The 21,892-nt window shown below is 39.4% G+C and overlaps 1 protein-coding gene and 2 pseudogenes across 1 annotated transcript in view; 1 reads left to right on the top strand and 2 right to left on the bottom strand.

The window, feature by feature from the left end:
- The window catches only part of LOC148373282 (transcription factor E2-alpha-like), a 37,422-nt gene that overhangs the window by 13,726 nt on the left and 1,804 nt on the right, over window positions 1-21,892 (bottom strand). Inside the window, exons 2-12 of the mRNA XM_088342810.1 lie at window positions 18,949-19,041; window positions 18,799-18,874; window positions 7,178-7,251; window positions 6,308-6,383; window positions 5,685-5,725; window positions 5,464-5,599; window positions 3,401-3,450; window positions 2,010-2,103; window positions 1,601-1,737; window positions 1,375-1,507; window positions 95-153 (exon numbers count right to left, since the gene is read on the bottom strand). Of these exons, the coding sequence (XP_088198936.1) occupies window positions 95-153; window positions 1,375-1,507; window positions 1,601-1,737; window positions 2,010-2,103; window positions 3,401-3,450; window positions 5,464-5,599; window positions 5,685-5,725; window positions 6,308-6,383; window positions 7,178-7,251; window positions 18,799-18,874; window positions 18,949-19,041 (969 nt within the window). The remainder of the gene's footprint in view (window positions 1-94; window positions 154-1,374; window positions 1,508-1,600; window positions 1,738-2,009; window positions 2,104-3,400; window positions 3,451-5,463; window positions 5,600-5,684; window positions 5,726-6,307; window positions 6,384-7,177; window positions 7,252-18,798; window positions 18,875-18,948; window positions 19,042-21,892) is intronic.
- LOC148373283 (5.8S ribosomal RNA) lies at window positions 9,519-9,664 on the top strand (annotated as a pseudogene).
- On the bottom strand, window positions 16,783-16,915 carry LOC148373284 (U2 spliceosomal RNA; annotated as a pseudogene).

Consider the following 21,892-nt stretch of genomic DNA (forward strand, 5'->3'; position numbering starts at 1 on the left):
GGGGTAAAGGTTTGGCATCCTTCTGTTGCTGATGATGATTTTGTATAGTTTCAGTACATATGATGTTATGAATTTGCATCTTTGCACAACTTACAGAAGCCAGCGCTTTCCCAATCTCATCGCCAGAACTTCCTGGTGCTGCTCCCCGATTGGCTTGACGGAGAGAAAACATTTTTTTTCGGATTAAAATGTGCCATGCATGATAAGTAGAGCAAACTTCGCCTTACGTCATTTTCAGTTCACAGCTTGAAATAAAAATAATTTGTTTTAACTTCATTTGACAACATTTTCCCCACCGAAATCAACAACTAATAGTTTCCGGTGTCTAATTAAATTCCACTGTTTTCTTGTGTATGAGTTTTTGAGTGACGTGCCTCTTACGTTTCTAAGTACGTTATACAAGATGCTAGTCTGCTATTGATTTGCGTCATCATTCAATCCAGAATCTCATGAGCTTCGTAAACATTTGCATGTCGGGGATACAATCGTTTATTTTTGTACTGAATTAAATGCTGGTCCCAAGACTCTCAAGGGGGAAGCAAAAACATTTTAAACAAAGCTTGTACTCAATAATTTCTCATGACTTCTTTCCATCATAATTCCCGAGTGAACGATGATAACTGCCCCACATAATTGCACTTGAGCCTTGACTGATTTGAATATGCTGCTATTGAGTTTTTATGGCCCGATGTCTACACTTTTACATCCAATGTGTCTATTGGGTTTTTATGTATATTCATTCTGAAAATGTATAGATCTTTGTATTTTATTTTAACTGAATGGATAACTGGATGCTCCAAACCAAGCTTCGTTGTTCTTTGACAATACATTTTTATGAATTCTAAATTGTAATTAAAAAAATATTTATACAAGGCAAACGAATGGCTACCCTTGCTAAGTTGCAAGGCCGTAACCAATGAACAATCTATTATTATTAAAATGGAGATTAAAGATAAGGAGACGTTCAAGCATGAAAATCTTCTAAGGGCATGACAATCCTCACAAGTTTTGATGTCAGTGTCAATTTTAATCCACTGTCATTTCCCCCGCCCCTCAGCATCCACTTGACAACTTCAAGTTAGATCACACCATTGGTAGATACAATTTAATAGTTTTTTACTTGGATATGTACTTATACTATTTAACTATATAAATGACTATCACATATTAGTTCTACTTACTATATACGGTTTTGCTATTTTAATTTTTTTATCTAAAGTATCGTGGGTTTAGAACGCATTGTCTAATTACAATAGCTTTCTATTCCACACTATACACCAATTTCACCTTGCGCTCCCAACCTGAGAACGGATTCATGACGAGTCTGCTGGTTTACTCTACCATATTATTATCAAAACTAAGTTGACCCAGTACCAGCAATTGGGGGTGTATGGCCGGGGACTCCGTAACTGTTGGAACCGGTGTGGAAGCTGCCCGGATGATTACCGTTGACCTCACTACCGTGTAGAGGGTAGTTTTGGGGCGAGTGGGGCAGCGGTTGCCGTTTCTGGACCGCAAAAGAAAAAATGATTTATCAGATCAAGACAAAAAAATAATTCAAACTGGAAAAGAGCTCCAAATTGCAACTATGTAGGCTCACCAGTCTGTCTTGGGGGTTGATGGCCATGAAGGGACCATGATGGCTCAGATGGGTGGAGTTACCCAGCATGGAAGGATAACCGGGCTGAACCATCGACCCAGCAGAACTCCAAGGATCGGAAGGCGGGTGCAGGCCTTCTGTCAAGGGGGATATCCACAGAGGGGGGGTGGGCGGTGGGGAAGTGGGGGGGGGGGGTGCACAGAAGGGGTGAGGGATAACCAGCCACAAGAGGGGAAAAGACAATAAAAGGCACATATGAAACATGTCACACGAGTTTGATGACTTCATTCAACCGTGAATACAATGAAATGGTGAGGTCCTTTCAAAAAGATGAGATCATTTGTCAACTTGGTAGGTTTGCAATGGGGTTTCTTGACTACAACGGACCAAAAGTTGTGATTCATCTTACCTGGCATGTAAAATGGAGGTGTGTATATACTTCCTGCTTTTGAAGGAGGGTAACCAGCATTGTCCCTGTTAAAATCCTCCCCCGAGGCGCAAACCTAAAACGAAAAACAAGAAAACTCAATAAAAAGAAAACTTCCAACTATTTTATGACAGTATTCTCTACCACACCGTGATAGAAAGGGGGTTGTTTTCTATAACGACAATGTGTAATATTTGACCACAAGATCTCGCGATATTGTGTGGTGTAAGCAAAAACAAGAAGATTACAACTTATGAAGGTTTAAAGTGACCAACTGCACTATTTTTCGGCCCAGTGTCCTTCGAAAAAAGAAAAAAAGTAACAAAAGGTTCCTGTAGCAATAAGATAGCGGACAATTATGTCAGCTCCCTTTACATGAGTCTCATGTTATGTAAATTAATACAAATTTCTCGATCTACAAGTATTTTTTAAAAAAGGCAACTATATATGGTAGTATGTGTCATTTTTTTTAACCAAATCATTGTTTTTTTTAATAAATAAAAGTATTTTATCCACCAGGAGGCACTAAATAATACACAGTCCCTTTAAGGTGCATCTAAGATCTAATTGAGTAATTACTATAAAAAAAAGGGGAAAATTGAGGTCGAAACGTTTTAACTTTTTATTACAGTGGTTTACGCTGGCTTTTGATTTGGTAAAGTTTTTTTTCTGGGAAATACAGAAAAAGAAACAAAAATTGTAGCACAACAGTTGTTTGGAAGGTGCAAAAAAGGGAAAAACCAATTAGCAACAGTTTCCAAATCTCATTGACTGTTGATGCAAGTCAAACTCAACTCCAAGCGCAGTGGAGTTGTCTTCTGTAATTTGATGACACAGAGAGAAAAAGACGAGGAAAAGGAGGGTAGCAGAGAATAAGGAAGGAGAGATGCACTCCTAATTACTGAACCATCTGTCGAATCCTGGATGGCGGCCAACTCTGCTGGCAGCTGGGATGGAGGAGTGGGGGAGGGAGAGAGAAAAAAAGGAGAGAACTGTTGTTCACGGGGGTGGGCGAGCAAGGAGGGGTTTTGTGCAGTCCCAGGCCATGCTAGTGTGGTGAGGAAGAAGCAGAGAAGGGGAGGACATCTCAGGGACAGACTGGGAGGGGGAAAAAACGGGTATGAAAATCCCTCAATAAGCTACACAAATGCGCCTGGCAGTGGGGAGGAGGCAATGTGGTCACAAAGTAAGAGTATCCTACACTATAAATATGCCAGTGGCTCAACCAGTGGCTTTTCCTCCTCTTTTTCTTCGTAAAATAATTGGTACAGATGCACAGATGTGCAAGCTGTATATATTGCACTGCTGCACTTGGAGAATTTTGCAAACGGAAAATGTGAGAAAACAGACCCATTCCAAAAGTTAGGACTTACTGAAGAGGGCAAACCAGGGGGGACCTTACGGATCTTCTTGGGTTGGGATTCTGAAAGGGAAAATGAAAATCAATGGGCATAATGAAAACACAAATAAACTGTTTATAAAATCCAACATATTAAAATTTGAAGACATAGTGAAACATTAATCCCAATTATTAGTATACAAAGCAAGTAAGCACCAACTCCCAACAAATATTTCGCAGTTGTTGCTCTACAGAGGAGACTAATGATCTCAGAGAAATCCATAGCTTCAAGGTCCAATATTATCACACTACATTTAAAAGCCATTGTAGCGCCCAAAAAGGTATTCGTTCATGGAACAATTTAGCTGATGACCTTAAAAATGGCCCCGATTTGGAATTAAAAATTAAGATACATTTAAAAAAAATCAAACACAATACTATACATATTTTAGATGGCTAAGCAAAAGAATATTGATAAATCAAGAGTTTTGTTGGGTATTACATGTTATAGGAGTCACCAGTGATACTATTAATAAGTTTAAAATGTAATTTCTTTGTTTACCAATTTTTTTGAGCGGCAATGTGGCGTTTGCTTGTAATGATTTTGAATAGGTCTACCCTGCAAGGAAGAAAAATGGAATAGGGGTAGGCACTTAAACGCTTCGGCTTCACCCTACTATTCCCTTTGGGCACATGTTTGTGTATTGTGTTATTGTATTCTAAAGCGTTTTTTTTTCCGCAAATGGTTTCCTTTTTGTAATTAATGTTTATGTGTTTTTTTAGTGCTATTCTGAAATTAAAACCACGAACGGTTGAAAATGGTTAATGTCTAGGATACAGTCGTGTAGTGTTATATACATAGTGTTAATTTACACCAACCCCAATTTAGATGCAAATGTGACTGAGGAGAAAGCGATTTCCCAAAAAAGATCAGCACATCAAGACTCATTAACACCTTGAGTTGCAAGAATACTTTATCACTGTCATCCTAGTCACTTTGAATTTGTTAAGACTAACATTTTTCTTATTATCCCGAGTTGCATTTAAGCACATTTATTTTTAGTTCTGATTTGAATACACAGTAAAAATCTCTATCATTCTATTCAGATTTCATTGGGTAACCAATGTGTCAATCTTGATTTCAATCAGTTACTACTGGTTTAAGATGGTTGGAGCTAAGGAAGGCAATCTCCTTTTTATCTATACAGGCCCTTATAGGCTAATGCGGTCTGTTGACCGTAAAAAAGAGCAAAGTAATTCAGTAGCTTTTTAAAGTATTTTTTTAAGAAATAGTAAATTTGACATGGGCCTTTAATTACATAGGCTTTCGGGCAAAGGTTAGGTTGTTAAAGCATGGGTTTAATGACAGTAACTTAAAAGGACAATACCCAAGGAGAGCGATATGTTAAAAAATATAAAAGATCTTTCAACAGTGAGCCCGGCAGCAGGTCAAGCAGGAAAGTAGTCGGTTTGGACGTACTGTCCAACTGTGAAAGATCATCAACTCGAAAAAAATCCCCAAACAGCCACTGTCACGCGCATGTCTTATAACTTCTGAATCATTGACACATAACCAAGTTCTACAATGGTCATTCCAAATCTCTTCCAGAATGAATTGAATCAAATTATTAGAAAAGGCCGAAATAATTTTGAAGGAACTGATCATGTCATTGATTTCTTATGCCAGTTAGAAACCCATTGAGGCTGTGGGCTTCTCAGTTGTTCTCAGGAGGCATGTAGGCACCACATTAGAGACCCCTGTATTAAATCTATTTGTCATCTTGCACACACAAAATGATTGATTTTGTATGGTTGCGTTCCATAGTTATCAACGACACAGTTGGTATCAATGTGATATGACATTCTCTTTATTCATTTCTTCAACTGATTCCTAGCTAATTGAAATACATCTTTATCAGACCGATGGGAGGAGATAACGACAATCCTTTGAAATGTTTTTTTAAGGCTTAACACAGGCACTCCAATTAAAATACGAATGCTGAAATTGATTTAGATAGATAGATACTTTATTCATCCCCGCAGGGAAATTCACATTTAGCATTATGTTATGTTTGTTCTTTTGTCATTTAATCTTACCAATTGGTTCTTGCGCAGGTCTTCTGCGGGAGTTGCTGCCCTCATAGGAGGAATGAAACTGTGAGTTGGGCTTCAAGCCGGAGGGGGACAGTGCATCAGGACTGGGCATGGCTATATCACTGGGCAAATAGCCCGGCTACAAATAAACAAGGTGGGAAAATAAAGCTTTATATTAGAAATCTGTAAAAAAAAAAAAAGGCTTGTCTTGGTCAGTGATTTACCTGGCTTGCAAACGGCGAGTAAGGGCCTCTCTCAGCCTTCCCTGTTAGAAAAACAAAATCAAATTAGGCCGTGGTGGGGAAAATGAGGCATTAATGTCTACCCTAAATCCTGGTCTGGCAACTGCCCTGTCTGCATATGAACGCCTTGCATCTGCTGAGTAGATTGTGTGCGATGCGCAGTATTTATGACGGTGGCTAGCAAAACAACAACAAATTGAGCCATTATAAATGCTTTAGGGGCAATTGAGGTTGTCTCCCCTCACTTCCACTCCCCGTTAAACAGAGGGGAGCAATGAACCAGTCTAATCCCATGGGAGAGCCTTGTTTGTGCATGGGTGCCCTTTATAACCTTAACACCCCTTCCAACCCCGCATACACTCCCCACTTCAGAACTGAACACACGGAATGGAACACAGTGCTTCTTCACATCCTCCCTGATTATCCTTCTGCCTTCATCTAAAGCCACCTGAGCATGAATAAGCTTTGCATGCATATGATTTGCAGACAAAAATTCCTAAACATGTATGTTGCGGTGGCTACATTTGAAGTGAGGGGAACATATTTGTGGGGGTGAAGACAGCTGCTGTGTTGTTGTTTTTTTTCAACTTTAAAATTGTGCTTACCCACAATCCCTGTTCCAAACGCCGCGCCAGGTGCAATGCCATCTTGGTCACCATAGACACCATCTTCACCGAAACACTGGAGGAAGATGTATATATAATACATATAACATATTTTGGGGATTGAAATTATTTTAACCACATGTTCTCTGAATGACAAAAAAACTCCTCCAGCAAACCATGATTAAATGTACCCGAATTAAATGATATTTAATAAGTTTTCATAGGGATTATGGAGTAATTCTGCTGTCCAATTATATACACTATAAGTACTTTTATTAACTGGCCACCTGGTGTCCTCATAGTGAAAATGACACACAGGAGGCATGTACGTAGTAAATTGGGCAAAAACACCTAGCCAAGGAAATCTCATCTATACTGAAAATTATGTTTACTTTAATATGTTATTTATATTTATTTAGGAGTGTCCCATTCATTTTTTTTTTTGCACCCTAGTCCCAGACATGGAATTTCAAAAAGTACGGCATCAGCCTGTATTTACTATAACGAGGTCTAGGGATGCACACAAACAGTAATGATCAGACTAATTTAGAGGGAAAAAAAGATGTCATTTGTGTCAGTAGTCGGTAAATAAATATGTAATATGAGTGATTAATGTTTTGGAATATTAATAAGGGGTTAAGAAAAAAAAAACACGAGCAACTTTATGGTTATGGGTATGCATCAAAGCTTGGGTCTGACTCACCGCCTGAAGTAAAGAGAGCCGAGTGTAGCAAAACTTATGACGGCATGTTGGCATCGACTACTTTTTTATGACACACCACTTTAGTGGGCTAGGCTGTGGTTTTGAAATGTTTTTATCTTTCAGATATGCCGACCGAGATAGACGCTGTGAGTTAAGTTTACCCATACCCTTCCTTGACTGAAAGATGGGCTGTTCTGCTCCCCGGATCCCCAAGGACTAGATCCATTCCGGTCATCAACACCTGGAAGATGAGAGAAATGTAGTCAGGTTAAGGATTGGCAATTACATAATAAGTACAAAAAAGTTAAAGGATTCTTTTTTCCTGCAATGTTATAGACCCATATTCTGAGGATGACAATGATACTTTTATGCCCTGAAGCCCTGTGGAACATGTAGTACAGAGAATAATGAGCCACACAAATTACAAATACTTGCTAAAAAAAAAACTCTGTGTATTGGTTGATTTCTCTATGGAGTTTCCATGTTATTTCCCCAAGGCGAAAATGCTAAAGTTCTATCCATCCATATACTTTGGATACCACAGTTGTACCCGTCCATATATATTGTAAATCTATGCCTTTACAAGAACATCTCGTAAAGACATAAGTAGCAGCAATAGATCTCACTTTTGGAGAGCAACTGAAACAAGGACAGTACTATGGAATTTTGTGAGTGACATAAGTACAGTGGGACCTCGCTACTTCGCGGTTCGACGTTTGCGGATTCCGAGCTTCGCGGCTTGAAGGGGCGTCGCTACTTTGCAGATTTTCACTTTTTGCGGGAATCCCCCTCGGCCGACGACCCTAGCACAGCGCGCCGTTCTAGTTTCCCGGCGCACGGATTCGGTGCGGCTTCCGCCCCCCCATAACCGCACAGGTCCCCCCCAGAACACCCATGTGCGGATGCTGTTCCTGGACTTCAGTTCAGCATTCAACACCATCATCCCACAACATCTGGTGGACAAAATGAGACTCCTGGGTTTCAACACCCCCCTGCGCAACTGGCTGCTGGACTTCCTCTGTGACAGACCCCAATCAGTGCGGATAGGTCAGAACAGTTCAGATGTCATCTACCTCAGCACGGGCTCCCCCCAAGGCTGCGTCCTAAGCCCCTTGCTGTTCACCTTGATGACACACGACTGCGTCCCTAGGTCCGCCACAAACCACATCGTGAAGTATGCTGACGACACAACAGTGGTGGGCCTCATCAGGGATGACAACGACCTGGCCTACAGAGAGGAGGTGGAGCAGTTGGTGGGCTGGTGCAGGGACAACAGCCTGGTCCTGAATGTCGACAAAACTAAAGAGATCATTGTCGACTTTAGGAAAAACCAGCCCAACCATGCCCCACTTTGCATCAACAACAAGGCTGTGGAGGTTGTCAGCAGTATCAAGTTCCTAGGGGTGCACATTACAAACAAACTCACCTGGTCCGTAAACACTGCATCACTGGTTAAGAGGGCACAGCAGCGCCTGTACTTCCTGCGGAGGATGAGGAGAGCCCACCTGCCCCCACCCTCCCTCATTACATTCTACAGGGGCACCATAGAGAGTATCCTGACCAGCTGTATCTCTGTGTGGTGTGGAGGCTGCAGCGCTACCGACTGGGGTAGTGTGAGGAGGGTAACGAGGACAGCAGAGAAAATAATCGGGACTACACTTCCCTCCATTCAGGACATTGGCCAGAAGCACTGCCTATCCCATGCTAAAAACATTACCGGGGACCCCTCTCACACCCATCATGGACTGTTCACTCTGCTAGCCTCTGGGAAGAGGTACTGCAGTGTGCGGTGCAGGACCACCAGGCTCCGCAATAGTCTAGTCCCCCTGGCCATTAGACTGTTAAATGGCCAATCTAACATATAGTTAACTTAAATCTAAACGGCTGCTAATCTGACTTTTGCACTACTGGCAGTTTTTTTTATAGCTTGCCACTCCTTGCACATTGCTCTCTGCACTATTGTAATTACAGCGTTATTGTTACAGTGTTAATGTTACTGTGTACCTGACTTGTTAATCTGACTGCCCATTTTGCGCATCTGGTTAGCTACTCTTCTTGCACTATCGGCACTATGGTAAAATACTATACGTAGCCAAAATACAATACAACATTATTTATATCTGTACATTCAAGGAAACTGTGGGGGTCAGATGCATCGACATTTCGTTCTGTATACACGTGTACTAGAATGACAATAAAGTAGATCTGAATCTGACTCTGAAGCTAGCCCTTTCCCCCGCGGCCGCCCGTCCGTCGGCCGGAGCCATCGAGGGCCGTGTAGCGCCATGTAGAGCCATCGCGGCCCGGGCGGGAGACGCCGGCCTCGACGCCCGACCCGCTCGGCTTGTCGCAGTGTCGTGCGTATCGCGCCTGAAAGTACCCGCGCCGCGGGTCGGTGGCTCGCTTGCGGGAGCGACCGAACGGCACCCACGGTGCGCCGCAAGTATAAACCCTGTCGTGAATTCGTCTCTGATCGTCCCGGGCGGACGTAAAATCGCCCAGCTGTACGACTCTTAGCGGTGGATCACTCGGCTCGTGCGTCGATGAAGAACGCAGCTAGCTGCGAGAACTAATGTGATTTGCAGCTGCGATTGGCTGGCAACCAGTTCAGGGTGTCCCCTGCCCACTGCCTGGAGATGGCTGGGATGGGCTCCAGCCCCCCCGCGACCCTGATAAGGATAAGCGGTGCAGATAATGAGATGAGATTTTTTTTTTTTGAAGGGGCGCCGCTACTTCGCAGATTTTCACTTATCGCGGGTGGTTTTGGTCCCCATTGACCGCGATAACCGAGGTCCCACTGTAAAATCGTATTTTATTTAACGGCAAAAGTAAAAATGCGGAGACGACGTCTATTCCCGCCTTAACATTTGTAATCAGAATGGTTTCAAACGCCATGTATATAATGTAATTTGTCTCCAAACATAAACGATTCATTCAGATTGATCCAGAAATCTGATATTTCGTTTCCAATCAGATTTTTGCTTGCAAGAAAACAGTCACGGTTGAAACCTTAAAAAAGAAGCATTATCAAACTGAGTGTGGAGAAAGTGCCGTCATATGGATGAGCGCTGCTTTACCATCTGAATAATTCATATTTCGTACAAGACTCTCAGAAAGGTTACGTTGACCCCTTCCAGAGTTTTACGACAGCCATTAAAAGGTCTGAATTTGATGTGTCTGGCATGTGAAAAGATGAATTTTAAGGGTTATTGCCTGTCTGTCTGTCCTATTTCATTCAATCTCTTCTTGAACTACAACATAGAATCTCGTGGGGAAAGAACAAGCTTAATTGCAGCCTGCTTCGCACAATTGTGCATGTTAATGAAGCCAAAACCCTATGAATATTCATATTAGGCTTTTGTTGTCTAATAAAAAAGCGGTGCAGGATGATGATTGGGGGTGTGTGGCGGTCTGCAATCATGACAGGATCAGCAGTATAAGAGAATGATGGCTTTGCAGTGCAGAAACTGCAGTGACAACAGTGATCTATACACACACTAATCACCAGCAAAATAATTGAGGAGGGAAGAAAGAGGTTGTTTTTTTTCTCACAGGTAACGTACTGATAAGTGTGACTTGACTCGTCTGTCAACATTTTAGAAAAGTGTGTGGTTCTGTACGGACCTGACAATGATTACACAATACACAAAAAATGTGGAAATATAAATCAAATTTGGAGTTTTCTTCTATGTTTTAACAGTAATTGTGTGTTTTTGAACCTGTCTCTTTGCCATTTCTGTAAAGCACTTTGAATTGCCTTGTGTATGAATTGTGCTATACAAATAAACTTGCCTTGCCTTTTCTACTTGGACTTAAATAGGTTATCATTTGTGGATCGAAAGTACAATCAGACATGAAAGCATGCTTGATGTACAGCATGCGTCACAGAAGGATAGATCTAAGTAACAGAGCTCACCAGGCTAAAAAAAAAGCAAATACATAAGACCCCAGGTTATAGTGTCCCTAGTCCACGATGGTTTCACTTTACAATGTTTAATACAATGTTTTTTCAGCACCGCGTCACAGTATTTTACCCACTATACGACACTGACAAGAAATTACTACGAATTCCCCAAAACATACAAAATTCAAACTTTGCTGTGTTCGTGTATATAACGAGTTACATCTCTAAGTTACCAATCTGCTATTGGTCGACATATTCTAAGATGCTGGTCTGCTATTGGTTCTTGATACCGATACGCTATTGACTAAATTCCCTCCCTAAATGCTCCATTTCCTGCTCTTTGTTCAATTCATAATCTCGTGTACTAAACTGGATTTTGTTTTACGATGGGTCCAAATACTTGCAGTGATGCTAAAGGGAAAGGCAAGAAGATGACAATGACGGCAACAGGACCACGGATAGTTACCCTTGCTGACAAATACAGCTGCAACCAATTATTATTGATACAATTATAAAGAATAGGGAGGTGACAGTCTTCTGAGGACATGACAAAACTCTTGCAAGTGGAAGTTTTAAAATTAGGTTTCATTTGAATTTGCAGTCTCCTTCCCAACTTTGCATGCACCCACTAACATTTAATTTTTCCTTTATATGTGTATTTATTTATAATGTTAAAAACGTACATTACAAGTAAGTAGTACTTTCTATTTGTTATTTTATCTGGCGTACAGGGGGTTCGGAATGCATTGGGCGATAAGCATAGGTTTCTATCCTTACCATAGAACGATTTCACCTTATTACCCCCAACTAAGAACAAAATCATGGAATTTTCTAGGGGTCTACTTTATTATTTATGGTCCTCAAATGTGTGACTTTCAAATGTTTAATGGCACAAAGCAAACAAGATGTGTCTGGGGTGCACTGGGCTGTTTTCAAAATCTCTTGTGACTCAACGTTTGAAACAACCAGGCATGTGTTACCGAACATTGTTGAGTATTTCCTTAAGAACTCCTAACTCTCTTGAAGTTTGACATGGATATGACTTCATGCTTTGTGACTCACTTTGCAGAAAGAAGGAAGATGTATAGACACATGGAATTGTAGGACCCTGTGGCAATGTTCCTGTTAAGACAAAAACATGTCTGCAAATTTGCTTGAGTTATAGCTTGTGAGTCAGGCTTGCTGGCTGTTTCTGGTATCTCTTCCTCTGTAATTATAGACTGGCCATGCTGGGACGTGTGTTGCATGACGGCAGGAGAAAAAGTCCTTTTTTTCTTATCCTCTGTATATAATTTGATAATTTATTCCACCAGCTCTGTGGACCAGCAGTAGATCTTCAGAGTCTCCGAGGTCGTTGGTTTTAATGCATGGAACAAATTTTACCATCTTCTTATATTTCTACTTTTTTCTTCTTTTCAGACTTTGTTGCTTCAATGACCTCACTGTTCTTAATAATTGTGCGAATTGTCGATTGATTACAGCCATATTCCAAAGCTGGGTGTTTCGATGCATGTTTTTCTTCATATTTCTTTGAAAATCCCAAGCATTGTTTCCACGGTTATCATCTTTCTGCTTCTCCCTTTAGAATTACTGCAAAGGATTTGGTCAAAACTTTGGATAGCTTAACAAATTAAAGTTTCTTTTACACAAGATCTGAATTAAAGAGCAAAAAAATATGCAATCTTGACTGATTTCATTTTGGCATCTTTATGATGCTTTGGCGGCGACCAATAACATAACAGCATCTTGTGTAATCCTATTGTCACAAAAGTTTATTGGTTATGGTCATATACCTGAGCGAAGGTAACAATGCACTTCCTTATTCGCATTTCTTGATATTTGCAAGTTTGTTTCCATGGTTAGTGTTTTTGCTCCTACCTTTATCACCACAGCAAGCCTTGGCACCCTTAGCAAAAAAAAAATATCACAAAATTACAATATCTTATAGCTGACTCGCAAAGTCTTTAACTTTCACTTGCTAGGATTGTCATGCCCTTTGTGACTACAGTGGAACCTCGGTTCTCGACCATAATCCATTCCAGAACCCTGTTCGAAAACCCATTTGTTCAATCACCGAAATCGTTTTTCCCATTAAAAGTAATGTAAATCATTTTGAATCTGTTCCTACACCCTGAATGTTTACCATGAACGTAAACATGAAGCTAACCCAGGCTAATCGTACGTTCGCGTTATCTTCCGTACGAAAGATTACGCTAACATGAACGTGTAAAAATAAAAAAATCTGGTCGTTTACATGTCATTTAGCACCCGGGTCTCCACAACAAGTGGCTAGCGCTTCATTGGAAATGGGGCTCCGTTACAACACCCTGAATGTTTTACGTAAACAAAGCTAACCCAGGCTAATCGTACGTTCGCGTTATCGTAATCTTCCGTACGAAAGATTACGCTAACATGAACGTGTAAAAATGAACAAAGGGTAAAGAAAAGAATTATGAATAGGATTTCTTACCTTTGTGGTGCTCAGCAGAAGCCATGCTGTATGTATAGCAAGATCGGAAACTCGCACACCTTCTTCATATTTTGCTATTATTTCTTTCTTAAATGCAATAGTTATACGCACTACTCTTCTTTTTTCACCTGTAGCAACTTTGCTGCTTGCACCGACCTTCTTCGGAGGCATAATTAGGGGCTAAAACACTTGGTACACCTATATTAAAAACGAAAGCAAAACGAAACACGTCCGCACGTGATAACAGTTCTTCACGAGGGGTGGGGGCAATCTACACGATCTAAACCCGTACGCCGCTCAGCATCGCACCCTAGCATACCGGCGTTCGAACTCAGATTATTTGACCGAACAGCGAAGCAAGAATTTCTCGAAATTTTTGGTCGAGAACCGATTTGTTCGAACTGAGAGGCGTTCGAAAACTGAGGTTCCACTGTAATTCCCTCCTTATTCTTACATAATTGGCCTGATTGTGAATTGGTTACAGCCATATTTCTTAGAGAAGGTAACAATGAGTTTCCATGGTTATTATCTTCCTGCTTCTCCGTTTTGCATCACAGCAATTCTAGGAACCCATAGCTAAACAAGTTTGTTAAATGAGATTCTGAATGGAATGAAGAAAGACATTGTGGTATGACCAGGGTTGGGTAGGGTTACTTTAACTTGATTACTTTCAGTTACTTTTGGATTACTCCAATACCAAATCTTCTAATAAAAGACAAAAAAAACTAAATATGAATAAAATTACTAAATTTTGTGCAGGCTTGGGGAGTGACGGAACACATGGAACGGCAAAAATGTTGGCACGCTGTTTGGATTTTTTTTCATTTTGTTTCTGTCGCATTTTATGTTAGTTTTGCCAGAGATCAAAGAGATCAAAGCCAGGAGAGAAAGCTTACCACGTGTTGTGAGTCATAATTTTATTCATATTTAGTTTATTTTGTCTTTTATTAGCATATTTGGTATTGGAGTAATACAAAAGTAACTGAAGGTAATCAAGTTAAAGTAACCCTACCCAACCCTGGGTATGACGCTATGACACAAACCAATAGCTGACCATTTTAAATGACAATGGCCAATAGCAGATAGGCATCTTATAGAAATAACTTGTCATACACACAAAGACCGCAAAGTTTTTGTTTAATTCGTTTTTAGGTGCCGGGAAGAATTTGTTGTTAATCTCACATGGTGTTAAAAATGCTGTAACGAGGGGCCGAAAATACATTGGATCCAACCCTGTATCATAAAAATATTCTAAGCTAGGGGCGCCATAACCTGACGCTCTAACTGTACTCACATTAAATGTCAAGCAAAATGACCAAATTGAATTTAAAGTCAAAAGACTTTCCACTTCAGTTTTTCACTCATAGTATGTAAAAATATATTCCAAGGTTTTTGGAGAGAAAAAAAATGAAAGAGCACTGGTATAATTTAAATTTAGAGGTTACTTGAATCAAAGAGGACAAGAAAGACAGTCACAGAAGTCGAATATGAAAACACCCAAACCACAACACACTTACCATATGTGAGAAAACCTTAAAAAAGTACTGCTTTTTTTACTGGTCTTATGAGTTATGTAATTAATAATGTAAAATTGGCTACCCTCCCAGTAGCCCCCCCAAGACTTGCTTGTCTTTCGTCTTAGTTTCAAATCCTGTACATATGCAACAGAAAGTATTAAAGCAATGCTTGAAAAGTCATGATCAATCACAATATAAATTCAGACGGAATGGAGTTAGAGTAGGATGCACGGCGGCTGAGTGGTTAGCACGCCCGCGGCACAGTTCTAAGGTTATGAGATCAAATCCAGCTACTAGCCTTCCTATGCAGAGTTTGCACTTTCTCACCGTGTTTGCGTGGGTTTATACTCTGGCCACTCTGGTTTGCTCACAAATTCAAAAGCATCCATGTCAGAAAATATGACCCAAAATGTGTTTAGCAGGACCTCAACAACAAAATGAAAGTTTAGTCGTTTGTATTTAAAGTTCCAATGACACACTTTTTAGTTTGAACCACTGTGACTAAAATTTGTGAAGTGTAAACTGCATTGTAATGATGATGCATTTAAATGACATAGCACATGATTAAAAGAAAAATATCTAAATAAATATTTCTGAAAAATGAAAACAAATGAAAAGGCAAGATTAACAGTATGTACATTATGATAATTTGAAATTATACAATTTATGTATGGAACACTGGAAAAATCACTGCCCGACTAAAGAAATAGAAATGCTTTGTCATTGGTCATCCTGGAAGGGGGATTACCTCACGCGCGGTCCCTTCAAAGTTTTGTCATTTTCCTCATGTTGAGGTTTTTGAATTTTTCCTTTCCCTCAAGTAGGTTTAAGATCAGGGGATGGTGTAATAATAGTCTGGGGTTTGCAATAATCTGTGGCCTGTGCAGCCCTTTGAGACCCTTTGTGATTAAGGGCTATACAAAACAAAAATAAACATAAACATAAAAATATGTCATGGATTGTAAACTGCAATAAATTGTAAGTGCAAAAATTGTGCAATGAAAACATTGCAATGAAATTTAGCAGAAACATGAAAGAAACAAGTTGGCATGTTAAATTACCTGCACATTGATTGTATTTTAACATTGTCAGGAGTATCAGTGACCCAACAAAATCAGATATTAAAAGATAGTTATTTCCGAAAAGTTGAAACATTCTGATCACTAAATTAACATAAGGAGTCATTGATTCGTGTGAATTTGACAAAAAAAACCCTTGGAGTGGGCTTCAAGACAGCAGAAAAGAAAGGTTTTTCTCAGAGTCAGCAGTGGTGATTAATCAGCTTGTTCCCATCAGCCCCCAGCACCCCCGCTTTGTGGCGGTTTTGATTGAACTGCAACAGCTGACAAGGTGATTGAAAGGACAAATGCAAGGTTTGGACAAGGAAATGCAAGAGAGATGGCAGGGTGGGGAGATAGGGGAAATTTCTGGGGGTTTGAGAAACTAATACACAATTAGAAAACTACCCACAACTGTTTTTGTTTGAAATGAACATCAATAGCAAAGGCATCATCTTAAGGCAAAAAAGTACCGTAAATTCCGGACTATAGAGCGCACCAGATTATAAGCCACACCCACCACATTTTAAGAGGAAAACCAATTTTGTACATATACAAACCGCACCTGTATATAAGCCGCATGCGCCCACATTTAAACATGTAACACAAACATAAAATTAACCCAAACCAGACTTCAAGTCCCGCGATTGAAACTAAATGGGGTTTGGGGTTTTTAAGGGTTATTGATCTTTCTTTGTTATTCATTATCCATTATCCGTTATCGGTCAGTTCTTAATACGCTACAAAGCCCAGGAGCCGGGACATTTACTCTCAGCCAAAAGGCCAAGCTAAGGTCCTAGCCCTATAGCCTTGCTGCGATCATTGCAAATGCACCGTTCCCGGAGGTACTGCAATACCGGGCCGATGCGTGGAGTGGACAGAGCAAGCTCTTATTCCATCTCCGGAATGCAAAAATCAAAGGCCAAGCTAAGGACCTAGCATCAAGGCCAAGCTAGTCCTAGCCCTGCCGCGATAGAACACAATCCTAGGATCAAACCACCTTCATGAAAGTCCACAGTCTAAAAATCACAGCCGGCAAAATGAACGGAAAATAATACCGGTACTTAAGGTTTGATGCAGACCTGCAGAGTCCAGGTCCCGTTGAAAGTAATCCAAGGAAAAGAGTGTATATTTCCAAATGTAAGGGTGGGAAAAATATATCAGATGAACACATTTACTCACACAACTCCTTTTTCTTTAACCAACTTTTTACCCCCTCTTCTTTCCTTGTCTGTCCCTCACCTTTAGCGGTCCCCACTTAAACTCGGCACCCCGCGTTTGTTCCGCCCCTCATTTTTCGTTCACCCGTATAAGTGTCTAAAATAAAATACAAATAAATACATTACAAAAATATACAGTTGCAAATACATATTATACATGGTTTACACATATTTACAAAGAAAGATGGTACACCGAGAGAGTTTTCAAAGCTTTAATAATAATAATATAGCTTTGACAGGGCAGTTAATGGTAGCAACACTCGAGCACCGCTAGCGGCTGTTAGAAAAATTACATAAATTGGCCGCATCACTGAATAAGCTGCAGGGTTGAAAGTTAGGGGAAAAAGTAGCAGCTTATAGTCCGGAATTTACGGTATTTCATTCCTTTCAAAAAAATAAATAAAGACTGACAAAATGCAGATGTTCTTTATGATTGCCACTTGAGATTTTTAACTGACTGTGTGTAATAACTCACCACTAAGGTGGTAGCCTAGTATAGAGCTGCCGTGTGCAAATTGTAAGATGACACCATGGAAGCCCGATAGATACTACTTGGCAAAATTCCAAAGCTTAAATCCATATTTTCTTGCGTGAGCAAATATGAAATCTAGCAAGCAACAGGACATGAAAGCTTCCGTTAATCCCCGCTAGCAACAACAAAAGATCTGGTAAGCTGGGTACACTCGGAGCAGCTGAAAAGAGGCAAAAGCTGGAGTTGGTCAGAGCTGGTGGAAGTGGCAAATCATAATGGTTAGCATGACATGCCAAAAAAGGGCGATAAAGTATTGATTTTGTCAAGTGCCATACACTGAATCACAGAATTCAGCAAAATTAGGTTGTGAAGATCTAATGACATTGAAGAATGAGGCAAGAGGAGCTAACAATGGCAATTAGCTGCAAGCTATAGCGTTGCAGTCAAGTGGCCAACATGAATGGCAAGACGAGGAGACAAAAAATAAAAAATCTGAAGATGTCAAATCAAGGGACTCAGCTGTGGAAGGTGACACTGATGGACAAAGAAGGATCAGCCAACTACAACAATAGAAACTAGTGGCCAGCTAGTGGCAAGCCATAGCCTCCAGCCAAGTGGCTAACATGAGTAGCTAGAGAAAAAAAAACTTCCAAAAAAGCGGACGATACCTAAATTACAGGACTTAACTGTGAAAGGCTGGTGACACTGAAGGACAAAGCAGGAGCAGCTAACAGTAACAATAGAGGCTAGCGGCGAGCCATAGACTGCAAAAAGGTTGCTAACATGACAGGCTAAAGAAGGAAACAACAGGAAAAAAGTGGAAGATGCTTGACTGACAGGCTCAGCTGTGAGAGGTAAGTGGCCATTAAGTACTAAAACAAGCACTGGAACAAGCTAGCTTCGCAAAATCCTCATTCAAAAACTTCCATAGTAGCAAGATGGTACCCAAACATATCAGCTTCTTTGAGTTGTGAGAGATCATTACAATATTCTAAACATAAAATCATGTATATGAGATCATATATGTGTTTTTGCTTCTTATTTGAATCAATAGAGTTGGATTTAAATGAAGTATTTTTTTACACAACTACTGGTCCCCATGTAATGCACACTGAGGTTTTAAACGCTGAGATGATTTTGGACTTACCAGATCCCCCAAACTGACTGCTTGCAAGTCTGACTGTTGGCCTGTTCTTGCCATTTGAAACTGGAAGTTCGAACATCTAAAATAAATGTGGAACTTCAAACACAAACCAATGCCTCAAATCAATATTCTTTGCGAGTTAACATCTCTTACCGCACTGAAATCCAGCAAGTCGCTGAGCTCCTTGTCTGTCCCCACTGTAGTCATTCTCCGTTGCTGTTTGCTTGCCCTTTCAGTCTCAGCAAGCTACTGCAGTCAGAGACAAGATGAGAGGAAAGTGTCACCCGTTTCAAAGACAAAATTGCAGATACGCATTAATCATTGAGCAGATAGTTTTATATTTGCTTGTTGTAGTTTACCCTCTATGCATCAACATTTGTACTTCTATTTTTGACTTATCATGGATACTAATGTGTACAGCCAAGATAAAGCCACTTGATAAGAAAGAGTAAAATTGTTTTCTTTGCCAACGCATGTGGCATTCAGTATTGGAACACTTATATGTTTAGTGAAAACACCTGTAATCGTATGGACTTACTGATATATCAGGTGCTTATAATATCTTGGCATTATAGTTATTACTGAAATAAAAAAAAATTGCTCCATTGATCTATAAGTCAAGCTGCAGTCTTTCAAACACTACTTTTGAAATGTTTATCCAAGATGCATAATGTTATTGTAATGGTAAAAACAAATAAAGACATACGTGAAAATAATTTGATTTTGCCTGGATTTTCTTTTCTAAATATAGCATGCAGGACAAAAAATGGCATCAATCTCCAGAAGCAGGATTTTGGAAATTATCAAGAGGAAAAAAACAAAGAAAATCCCTTATTGAAAGACTCTTTGAATTAGTTATTCAAAATTTATATTAGATTTTTTGATGAGCTCAAGCTCTTTAGATAGACCGTCTTTTTCCAGTTGGCCTTTAGTATTTTTTTTTTCTCAATTATTTCATAAAGTTGTTGATGTGAATTCATTGTAACCTTGTATTTGGATGAAAAGAGGGGAAATAAAATGGCATTCAATCAATCAACATTAAAGCATCAAAATCAGTTGCGATGCAACATTCATGAAACATTCAAGTGATAATACCCCACAAAAACCTAAACAACAGAAACAATATGAATTATCAGAATGTACCACAAAAATGACAAATGGCATGATATTGTTAAGAGATGAGGCACATTTTTAAAAATGAACATAATAATGTCTAGAAATAAACCTATTGGTTCTTTAACGTAATATTTCAATGTGCAACAAGAAAAAATATTTTAATTATATAACTGTGAAAGGTACACAGGTGAATACTCTCACTATAAAATTTATCATCGGCAATGAAGTTGCTTATGCGCGTGACACATCTATCATAGCAAAATAACTTCTTCATTGCTAATGAATCCTACCGGCCATGTTACTGAAGATTACATTGGTGTATTTAGGAGTATAAATCAAAGCATTACAGTAGATAATGAGGTTGGGTATTCTTTGCTAACAAAAGCAGGAAAACAATTATAAATCACTAGCTTGTTTCAAATTTTGCACAGCGATTTTATTAAAAGCATGCGTAAGCAGTGACCATGATGAATTCTGGGAAACAATCTCACCGGCGCAGAATGACTCTTTTAACCTAAAACAATGGACAAACGGCTACGCTTAAGATTTTGGGAATGACAAAAAAATAATAATAATAAAAAAGTCACAAAGGTCCATTATTTCCGAGAAATGAAAACTGGAATTGCTTTAATAAATTTATGCCAAGATTAGAACGACAACTTTGACACATTCACTGGATCCTTTCTAAATTTTGAACGATAAATTAATTGTCAAGTTTGACTTCAGTTCACCAAGCGCTCTGATTTTATGTGAATAATGAGCGTATAACTCAAAACAGGTTTTTTTTTTTATCAGTTTTCTGAATCATGAGAAAACCATGAATATAATTGCCATTCAAAAACTAATCAAGAAACCTTTTTACGACTAAGACACTCAGTAAACATGAAATTCCATAATATCAAATACTGTTTTTTGGGCCGACAACAAGCTGATACTATAGAATCGGGACACCCATAACTAAATACCTGTGAGTTTTGTTACTACCCATCCAGGTCATGGCACTATCTTAGAATTATAAAGAGCAGACATTTTAATCTCCCGCGCCATCATACTGGTTGCAATCCACAACGCCCTCACATCCAACAATATCTAAATAAAATAAATCATGGGCATATTTTTAGAGCATTTATAACTAGAAAGGCTTTAAACGCTTTCCTAAAATACTCGCAATATTATAAATGCAATATGATAGGGGAATTGAATTGGAAAACACCTTCTAACTAAAACTTGCATAAACTATTTTGCCTGGTAAAACTTTCTTTGGGAGAAAAATAATCGCATCTCTGAAAAAATGTTAAATGAACGCTGCTTCAATATTTCTATGTTTTGTTCTTAATAATCTGTGTGTTTTGTAGAAACTGTGAGTGTACAAGAGTATTCCCAGACAAAACCACAAATTTCAATACCTGATGTTACCTCACGTTTAAGTTTTTAAAAATATTTGGCTTACATGAATTAATAAAATGGAACCGGAGTGGAAAAAAAGACAACAGCAGCGATATTGTAATGAAGATAGCCTGTGAACTTCCAGTTTCAAATGGCAACATTTAACGAGAGACTTTAAGGAGTAGAACAAACAAGATACAAAAAGAATATTAAAAAATATCAGGTGGGGTGGCATAGGTTGTAATGCATAAAAAGCAGTGCTATTAAAATGATACAGGTCCCTCATAATAAGGACAAACAGGCTCAGAGACAACTTTTCCCCCAGGGCCATCACCACCCTAAACGAGCATGCAAAACGGTGAAAACATTCCTTGCAACTTTTTATTTACTTTTTTGCTGCTGCTAAATAAAACTGAAAATACATATGTCGTTACTTGTTTTTGTTGTTGTTGCTGCTAGATGTTATTGCACTATTGCAACAATGTACTATTATTTCTTAAACACTAATATTGTACTTTTATTATAACTCAGGCAAATCTAAAACAAAAGGGAGTCTCCAAAATCAAACCAAAACATGGCTGATCAAGAGAATTAA

The sequence above is a fragment of the Urocampus carinirostris genome, chromosome 1, assembly GCF_059441175.1.
Source record: "Urocampus carinirostris isolate Australia breed hairy pipefish chromosome 1, RoL_Ucar_1.0, whole genome shotgun sequence".
Classification (NCBI taxonomy): Eukaryota; Metazoa; Chordata; class Actinopteri; order Syngnathiformes; family Syngnathidae; genus Urocampus; species Urocampus carinirostris.